This window comes from Sebastes umbrosus, chromosome 6, assembly GCF_015220745.1.
Source record: "Sebastes umbrosus isolate fSebUmb1 chromosome 6, fSebUmb1.pri, whole genome shotgun sequence".
Taxonomy (NCBI): domain Eukaryota; kingdom Metazoa; phylum Chordata; class Actinopteri; order Perciformes; family Sebastidae; genus Sebastes; species Sebastes umbrosus.
Genome location: NC_051274.1, coordinates 35,270,615 through 35,280,587, shown reverse-complemented (window position 1 = coordinate 35,280,587; position 9,973 = coordinate 35,270,615). Strand labels below are relative to the sequence as shown.

The window sequence follows — 9,973 nt, the reverse complement described above, 5'->3', positions numbered from 1 at the left end:
TGTCCTGAGCCGTCCAGAGTGATGCTCTGTAACTCCGTACTGAAAACTGAAGTCTGTTAACTTCAGATCATATCTCTGGAGTCATGTGATCAATCTATCCTTTTTAGGGAAAGATTCAGTTATGACTTTATTCTCGTAATATTACAACTTTATTCTCGTAAAGTTATGACTTTTCTTTTCTATACTGTGTTGGATTATATATATATTTTATATATATATATATATAAAGAATAGTTTATGTACTTTATATGAAGTAGTTCAGTGTACTGTATGTTCTTCCATTGTGTGTGTTCTGTGCCAGGAGCCTGTAAACCTGAGTCAGTGTGACTTCTTCTGCTGGCTTCAGACCAGAACATCCTGAAACATGAACCCCGTCCACCTCCTCCCAGTTATGTACTGGTCTCTTTTTAGAGTCTGGTACGATTCCCAGTCCGGTTTCAAGTGACGCAGACTACTTCATCATCGTATAGAGACACACTGCGAGTCAAAACATGAACGAACACCTCGTCCTGCCTGAAGGAAACGTATCTGTATCTGAGAGGTTATGGATTATTATTATTATATTATTATCTATGATCCAGTAGAACGGTCCAACACAGCGTTGAGTTCATTCTCTATATGATTCTATATGATCTCTGGTGTTTATTTAACTTCTGGACCATCATGAGTCACATCATCATCTTCAGCTGCAGTCACACTGTGGCCAACACTGTGGTGTCCCGGTGTCCTCTCACATACTGAGGACAGATATATGGACAATAGAATTCACAGCAAAATCATCTGAAGCAGCCGGTCTCACGCTTCGTCTCACGCTTCGTCTCATACTCATGTTTCGTCTCATGCTCATGCTTCGTCTCACGCCTCGTCTCACGCTTCGTCTCACGCTTCGTCTCACGCCTCGTCTCATGCTTCGTCTCACGCTTCGTCTCACGCTTCGTCTCACGCCTCGTCTCACGCTTCGTCTCACGCTTCGTCTCACGCTTCGTCTCACGCTTCGTCTCACGCCTCGTCTCGAGCTTCGTCTCACGCTTCGTCTCACACTTCGTCTCACGCTTCGTCTCACGCTTCGTCTCACGCTTCGTCTCACGCTTCGTCTAATGCTCATGCTTCGTCTCACGCTTCGTCCCACGCTTCGTCCCACGCTTCATTTCACGCTTCGTCTCACGCTTCGTCTCATGCTCACGCTTCGTCTCACGCTTTGTCTCACGCTTCGTCTCACGCTTCGTCTCAAGCTCATGTTTCGTCACACGCTTCATCTCACGCCTCACGCTTCGTCTCACGCTCATGCTTCATCTCATGTTTCGTCTCTCGCTTAGCCTCACGCTTCGTCTCACGCTTCATCTCATGCTCATGCTTCGTCTCACGCTTCATCTCACGCCTCGTCTCACGCTTCGTCTCATGCTCATGCTTCATCCCACGCTTCATTTCACGCTTCGTCTCATGCTTCGTCTCATGCTTCGTCTCACGCTTCGTCTCACGCTCCGTCTCATGCTCATGCTTTGTCTCATGCTCATGCTTCGTCTCATGCTCATGCTTTGTCTCACGTTTCGTCTCACGCTTCATCTCACGCTTCGTTTCATGCTCATGTTTCGTCTCAAGCTTCATCTCATACTCATGCTTCGTCTCACGCTCCGTCACACGCTTCATCTCAGGCTTCGTCTCATCCTTCGTCTCACGCTTCGTGTCACGCTTCATTTCAAGCTTCGTCTCACGCTTCGTCTCATGCTCATGCTTCGTCTCATGCTCATGCTTCGTCTCATGTTCACGCTTCGTCTCCGCTTCGTCTGCGCTTCGCCTCACGCTTCCCCTCACGTGCTTCGCCACGCGCTTCGCCTCACGCTTCCCCTCACGTGCTTTGCCTCGCGCTTCGTCTCGCGCTTCGCCTCACGCTTCGCCTCACGCTTCGTCTCGAGCTTCGTCTTGAGCTTCGTCTCACGGTTCGTCTCACGTTTCGTCTCACGCTTTGTCTCACGCTTCATCTCACGCTTCATCTCACGTGTCTCTACAGTTACAGGTTCTGAGATTCTCCATCTGGTTGGAGGACTTGATGACGTTGCAGCTGTCGGACCAACAGGAGCAGATGAAGCCAGCATCACTCTGGTTACAGAACATCGTGCAGCTATGAGAACCACGAGGTGGATCGGGCAGCGCTGTCATGATCTACCCATCATGCCTCAGTGGAAACCGGGGAACGCGACAGCAACTTGAATGCAGCTTGTTAGAGTGGAGTATATGACATGCCGGTGATAGTAGAGGATCACCAGCTTCAGACAGAGTTACAGGATCAGACACTAAGCAAACATCACAGTTATAGCAGATGGGCGGAGAGGCTTCGGTTCCACTGAAAGGTCCAGCAGCCGGCGGGATGAGTCTCATGAGGGTCACGTTTCAGTGAGACCAGCAGACCAATCAATCGATTGATCAAGAAAATAATCATCAGCTTAATCCATAGTGAATAAAATCATTAGTTAATAGTTCAAAATTAACTCCGCCTCAACCAACAGTAAAATCCTGCTTAATGCATGACTAATAACAATAATAATAATAATAGTATTAATAATATAGTACAACTAATCACAGGGGACATTTTTATGCATCGACTACTTTTACTTTTAATACTTATACTACATTTTCCTGATACTTGCGTACTTTTACTTCAGTAAGGTTTTCAATGTGGGATGTATTTTACAGTGTGGTATCAGTACTTTAACTTAAAGGATGTGAGTACTCCCTCCACCACTGCAGCCGCCTGATGTTGTACTACATGCATGAAAAGTATTATATAGTATTATATTAGTAGTATTAAATATTAAACAGTTTGATAACCGGAGGAGTTACTTGAATCAACAGGAGATGAAAGCAGGAAGAGACAATGATGATGATGATGATGGTGCTTGTCTCTTCTTCAGTAAGAAATGGACCAGTGCTGCCACCCGGTGGTCATGTGATGACAGTTACTGTTTAAACAGCTGCTTCCATACTCATCCATCACTCAAACAGTCACACGACTACCAAACTGTATTCTCTTCATATTACAACATGTGATTTATTTTAATAACCAACTACACAAAATGATTTGAAAAAAACACCTTTAATAGAACAAGCACACAATATCCACCCCGTGGCATCAGTTCCAGGAACAGCAGGAAAACACAAAAACACCAGCTGACTAAAAAGGAGATTGCTGCAACCAGATCCAATATTTAAATAAAATGTAGATTCAGTTGTGCAAATTAAAAACTTGCTAAGAACACATTTGAAAAGAAATATTCATGCATGCATAATAATAGCCCGAACATTAAGCTTTTATATGAATGATAAGTAAACACACATTATTATGGCTTATAACCCGGACCACGGGAAGGTGTTAGGAGTTCTAAAACTGGGACCGAGGTTGTTGGTGGGCCTCGTCTCCGGTCTGCAGAGACACAAGACAGAACAGGTCAAGGTTTAAAGAACACGTGCAGAAATGAGAGATGAAGAGCTGAAGATGAAGAGATGAAGATGAAGAGCTGCAGATGAAGAGCTGAAGATGAAGAGTTGAAGAGCTGAAGATGAAGAGCTGAAGATGAAGAGCTGCAGATGAAGAGCTGCAGATGAAGAGCTGCAGATGAAGAGCTGAAGATGAAGAGCTGAAGATGAAGAGCTGAAGATGAAGATGAAGAACTGAAGATGAAGAGCTGAAGATGAAGAGCTGAAGATGAAGAGCTGAAGATGAAGAGTTGAAGAGCTGAAGATGAAGAGCTGAAGATGAAGAGCTGCAGATGAAGAGCTGAAGCCGACACTTACTCTCCGTTCAGGACGGTGTTCACACCCCAGACGAACGGCGCAGCATCATCATCAGCCTCTGCAAGAAAAAACACTTCAGTTACCTTCACACACTTCATGTGTTCAAAGTTCAGAGTGTAGAAGAATAGCACTTACATAATAATACTAATACTAATGCTAATAATTCAGACTCAAGCACTGAGTGTGACTTTAAAAGCACATAAATACACAAATACTACTCATGTCTGTACGCTAAATATGAAGCAGGCGACGGTTAGCTTAGCATAAAGACGATAGCCCGGCTCTGGACAAAGCAAGGTTAGAATATTCTTTAATTATTATTTCTTTTTTAATTTTAGTTTTCAGAGTGTGTTTTCTAGTTTTAGATTAGTTTTTGTTCGGGTCTATAAAGCTATAATATCTCAGAAGTATGTAGTCAAATATACACACACACATATACACTCAGCGGCCACTTTATTAGGCACACCTGTTCAATTGTTTGTTAACACAAATAGCTAATCAGCCAATCACATGGCAGCAGCTCAACGCATTACGTCATCTAGACGTGGTGAAGACGACTTGCTGAAGTTTAAACCGAGCATCAGAATGGGGAAGAAAGGGGATTTAAGTGACTTTGAACGTGGCATGGTTGTTGGTGCCAGACGGGCTGGTCTGAGTATTAAACTGCTGATCTACTGGGATTTTCACGCACAACCATCTCTAGGGTTTACAGAGAATGGTCCCAACAAGAGAACAGATCCAGGGAGCGGGGGTTGTGTGGACGGAAATGCCTTGTTGATGTCAGAGGTCAGAGGAGAATGGGCAGAGTGGTTGGAGATGATAGAAAGGCAACAGTAACTCAAATAACCACTCGTTACAACCAAGGTATGCAGAATACCATCTCTGAACGCACAACACGTCCAACCTTGAAGCAGATGAAGACCACCCGGTACTAGCAAGGTGTACCTAATAAAGTGGCCGGTGAGTGTATATACACATGGTTGGAGATCTGTGTAGGAATGGCCAAAATGTTTAATCTCAATAGCAGCAGAGCGCTGTCTCCCAGATTGTGAAATCCATTAAATTTCTGTGGTTGGATGTCATGAGAGTTATTTTATTGGGTTTATTTTTTACCCAGTTCAGTTTTTCTTAAAGTATATTGTTTTTATTTTGTTTCCTATAATCCCTGTTCCACCTACCAGCCCCTCTAAAGCTCAATAATTAACTCATCATATCTACAAATCAAAGTTATTAGTAATACCTTTGTCCCAGTCCTCAGACGTGTCCGGGTTCACCCAGGTACTGACCGGGACCTGCCACTGACAATGTCCAGCTGTGCTTCCAGCTGTGAACAGAGCAGTTAGGGTCAGAAACACCGCATGCACGCGTTGACTCTGCGGGGGGGAAAGAAGAGACGATAAACGTCATCTCACCTTCTTCAGTGTCCACAGATATTCTGTCCTCACAGGTCTCCGTGTGGTAGGTCAGCTCGTGCTTGGGGACCAGGTGGCGAGCGTTAAACGGGCACGTTTTCAGCTCTCTGGCCAGTTTTGGATGATTCTATATCAGTGAGAGAGAAAAGAAGATGAGTCAATGTACGGATGCTTATTTTGAAAAATGTTCTTAACTGATAACCGACCCTCGTTAACCGATTATTAACCGTTAACCGATTATTAATCGTTAACTGACGATGCTGCGTTCACTGTCTCCAGTTCACCGTCCGGGAGCGTTAACTTAGCAGCTACGATGCTGCGTTCACTGTCTCCGGTTCACCGTCCGGGAGCGTTAACTTAGCAGCTACGATGCTGCGTGTAGTGTCGCGGACATGCAGCCACTTTCCCAGTAAAAGTCTCCACCGCACATTTAGTTTAGTTTAGCAGGTTGTCAGCTATGTGTCTGCCCGGATTAACTTTAGCGAGTGTCCAACAGACTGTGTGTGTGTTTGTGCTACGTTAGCAGCTCTAGCGTTGCCGGAGGCTTCGTGCTCGCCGCCGCCACACGTAGTCTGAGTAACTTTAGTGAGTTTCCATCAGACCGTGTGTGTGTTGGTGGTGAGTGTGAGGTTGTTGGTGGTGTTCTAGTTGTGATCGTAGGTGTAGCAGTGTTCAGTTTATTTGTCGGTGAATAAATGCTACTAAACTACAACTCCTCCGCTCCGCTCAAGCGAGCCGGAGAGACCGGAGCCGACTTCCTGCATCCTGTAACTCTGACTCTGCCTCTTAAGGTGGGCTGTTAAGGTGGACCAGCTTTTCTCCTTAAAGTGACGAGCCGCTCCTCTGAGCCGCTCAGCTTTTGAGTTCATTATTAACATTTCTTTTAACCGTTTTAACCGATAGCGTTAATCAGTTAAAGTGCTTAATGTGGGTTAACGGTTAAACGGTTAATTATGGACATCCCTAAATCAATGTAAATCCACCATCTTTTTCACCACACATACCTGCTGCTATAAACAAGCAGCTCAACTCACCTTCCTGCACTTTATGAGATGGTACGGGAAGCGGCAGGCCCGGATCAGGTGGTTCTTGTCAAAAGGACACTGCAGAAGTTTGTCCGGGTCACAGTTTCCTTTTTCATCTTTAAAGTCAGAGAAGAACAAATTAACACATTTCACCACTTTTTAACCTTCAGGAGAGGATTACTGAAGAATATCTGTTCACTAGTTATTACCGGTGTCTTCTGCTAGCTGAGCTCTCTCAGCAGCAGCGGTGGTGCAGGGACCGCTGCTGCTTCCAAATCTGATGGTGGTCGCCATCTCTCGCTGGGATTTACTGGAGACTGACCGACTGGAGACTCGCCGACTGGAGAGACTGACCGACTGGAGACTCGCCGACTCGAAAGTAAAAACCAAACACTGCAGACAGAGATGGAAACATATAGGGAGAAGTTTCTAGATGCACATGCAGCATTTAAAAGCTGCAGAACCGTGACGACCAGGATTCTGTCCACACGTCACTCAACAGGTGATCCAGATCATCATCATCATCATCATCATCATCATCACCTGGAAGTGCTGCAGGCAACACTTGATCACACCTGGTTCTTTAGTCCCACTTCAACGTTAAACATGAGGAGCATCTCCTCAGTGGCAGGTAAAGGTGTGTTTATCTCTAATTCACTTTATCAGCACATCTAACATGATGTCGCAGTCGCTTAAAATGCAGCTATATTTATATTTTAAGGCTGTTTAACGTTTCTAGAAATATAAGTTGAACTCACGTTAATTAGTTAATTAGTTAATTAGTTGAAAGGATAGGATAGCCCCTTGAGATGTAGCATCTGTCCTATAGACACAAATACAAAAACACATACAGACAAAACAGCATTACATAACAAACATACACAGATACAGACAGCTGCTCACCATCTCCCACCCAGACCCCATCAGCCCTCTGCTGTGAGACTAGAAACACCACAATGACCAGATTTAAATCAATCACATCTGCATGAAGAACAATCCCAACAGTTTGTCTTCAGATTGTATGTAGCACAAATAAACTGAGGATCATAAAGTACACACAAATGAAAAACATGAACAGGTTTTAAGATGAGAAAATAAAGATGTCCTGAAGCAACAGAAAGAGGTAATAGACCAGAGGAAGAGGTAATAGACCAGAGGAAGAGGTAATAGATCAGAGGAAGAGGTAATAGACCAGAGGAAGAGGTAATAGACCAGAGGAAGAGGTAATAGATCAGAGGAAGAGGTAATAGACCAGAGGAAGAGGTAATAGATCAGAGGAAGAGGAAGAGGTAATAGACCAGAGGAAGAGGTAATAGACCAGAGGAAGAGGTAATAGATCAGAGGAAGAGGTAATAGACCAGAGGAAGAGGAAGAGGAAGAGGTAATAGACCAGAGGAAGAGGAAGAGGTAATAGACCAGAGGAAGAGGAAGAGGTAATAGACCAGAGGAAGAGGAAGAGGTAATAGACCAGAGGAAGAGGAAGAGGTAATAGACCAGAGGAAGAGGAAGAGGAAGAGGTAATAGACCAGAGGAAGAGGAAGAGGTAATAGACCAGAGGAAGAGGAAGAGGTAATAGACCAGAGGAAGAGGAAGAGGTAATAGACCAGAGGAAGAGGAAGAGGTAATAGACCAGAGGAAGAGGTAATAGATCAGAGGAAGAGGTAATAGACCAGAGGAAGAGGTAATAGACCAGAGGAAGAGGTAATAGATCAGAGGAAGAGGTAATAGACCAGAGGAAGAGGAAGAGGTAATAGACCAGAGGAAGAGGAAGAGGAAGAGGTAATAGACCAGAGGAAGAGGAAGAGGTAATAGACCAGAGGAAGAGGAAGAGGTAATAGACCAGAGGAAGAGGTAATAGACCAGAGGAAGAGGAAGAGGAAGAGGTAATAGACCAGAGGAAGAGGTAATAGACCAGAGGAAGAGGAAGAGGTAATAGATCAGAGGAAGAGGAAGAGGTAATAGACCAGAGGAAGAGGAAGAGGTAATAGACCAGAGGAAGAGGTAATAGACCAGAGGAAGAGGAAGAGGTAATAGATCAGAGGAAGAGGAAGAGGTAATAGACCAGAGGAAGAGGAAGAGGTAATAGACCAGAGGAAGAGGAAGAGGTAATAGACCAGAGGAAGAGGTAATAGACCAGAGGAAGAGGAAGAGGAAGAGGAAGAGGAAGAGGTAATAGACCAGAGGAAGAGGTAATAGACCAGAGGAAGAGGAAGAGGTAATAGACCAGAGGAAGAGGAAGAGGTAATAGACCAGAGGAAGAGGAAGAGGTAATAGACCAGAGGAAGAGGAAGAGGTAATAGATCAGAGGAAGAGGAAGAGGTAATAGACCAGAGGAAGAGGAAGAGGTAATAGACCAGAGGAAGAGGTAATAGACCAGAGGAAGAGGTAATAGATCAGAGGAAGAGGTAATAGACCAGAGGAAGAGGAAGAGGAAGAGGTAATAGACCAGAGGAAGAGGAAGAGGTAATAGACCAGAGGAAGAGGAAGAGGTAATAGACCAGAGGAAGAGGAAGAGGTAATAGACCAGAGGAAGAGGTAATAGACCAGAGGAAGAGGTAATAGACCAGAGGAAGAGGTAATAGACCAGAGGAAGAGGAAGAGGTAATAGACCTCAGAGGAAGAGGAAGAGGTAATAGACCAGAGGAAGAGGAAGAGGAAGAGGAAGAGGAAGAGGTAATAGACCAGAGGAAGAGGAAGAGGAAGAGGAAGAGGAAGAGGTAATAGACCAGAGGAAGAGGAAGAGGAAGAGGAAGAGGAAGAGGAAGAGGAAGAGGAAGAGGTAATAGATCAGAGGAAGAGGAAGAGGAAGAGGAAGAGGAAGATGATGGAGATTTGTATTGGAATGACCTGCCTCCAACTTCTTTGACAATTCTTGGGACAAAGAAAAAGGGATGTCTGAGTGAACTGGAACCAAAAGCTGTTTCAAACAGGAAGGACAGTTCAAACAGAGACTTTGATGAAGAGCAGATGAAAGTCCTTCAGGAGTTCAGCTGCAGCCAATCAAGTGATTAACACATACACATCAGCATTAAGGGCCTAAGATACGTGTCAGAGGTGTTTTGATAGACGATGTTAGTTAATTAGTTAATGATCAAAGTTTACCTGCAGACAAAGTTTGGCTGTTAGCCAAGTCCAGCATGTGTCCAAAGAATGACTTCCGTTTGTCAATAATTCAGATTACCGTAAATAACTGAAGTTACGTTACGTGTCTGAAATACTAAAGTTAACTTTTATGAAGTTTTTAACACCTGTTTTTGAATGCAGTCAGTTTAAAACGCAGAAAACAACTTTTAATGGACCTTTTGTTTCTTCGTTCCTGCTCAGGTAACTAGTTGGCGCTCCGCACGGACTGCTTTTAGCGAACACCGCTAAGAAACGTCACTTCCGCTTCGAGCAAAAACAGCTTCCTGTTTAAATCTGAGTAAAAACTACAAACTAAAAACTAAAAACTACAAACTGCTTCAAATTAACCTAAACATCTAATATGTTTATATGTTATATGTTATATGTTTAATATTTATATGTTTATACTTATATTTCCAACGTAATGTGCTGTAGTGGAAGAATTATTAAAATAATTTACTCAAGTAGAAACAGCAATATGAAAGCAAAAGTAGAGAAGTAAAAGTACTCATTTAGCAGAATAATCCGTTTTATATTATTATTATTATTATTATTATTGCTCTATTAGTATGTAAGTGATACTTTAATTCACAGCGTCAACTGTTAATAAGATTACATTGTTAC

General features: G+C 43.7%; 1 protein-coding gene across 1 annotated transcript; it reads right to left on the bottom strand.

The window, feature by feature from the left end:
* Positions 1–3,072: 3,072 nt before the first annotated feature.
* zgc:56699 (uncharacterized protein LOC405758 homolog) lies at positions 3,073–9,588 on the bottom strand. Its single transcript, XM_037773289.1, has 7 exons — positions 9,329–9,588; positions 6,436–6,619; positions 6,236–6,342; positions 5,202–5,328; positions 5,030–5,113; positions 3,790–3,847; positions 3,073–3,418 (listed from the first exon to the last, which is right to left on the bottom strand). The coding sequence occupies exons 2-7, from the start codon at positions 6,518–6,520 to the stop codon at positions 3,343–3,345; spliced, it is 537 nt and encodes a 178-aa protein (XP_037629217.1). The 5' UTR covers positions 6,521–6,619; positions 9,329–9,588; the 3' UTR covers positions 3,073–3,342.
* Positions 9,589–9,973: the final 385 nt, after the last annotated feature.

Excerpts from the sequence above, each read along its gene's own strand:
- zgc:56699 (XM_037773289.1), bottom strand. The coding sequence starts at position 6,520 with ATGGCGACCACCATCAGATTTGGAAGCAGCAGCGGTCCCTGCACCACC. Across the intron at positions 6,343-6,435 it reads TCAGCTAGCAGAAGACACCG|ATGAAAAAGGAAACTGTGAC; the intron begins GTAATAACTAGT and ends CTGACTTTAAAG. Across the intron at positions 3,848-5,029 it reads GTCTGAGGACTGGGACAAAG|AGGCTGATGATGATGCTGCG; the intron begins GTATTACTAATA and ends TTTTTCTTGCAG.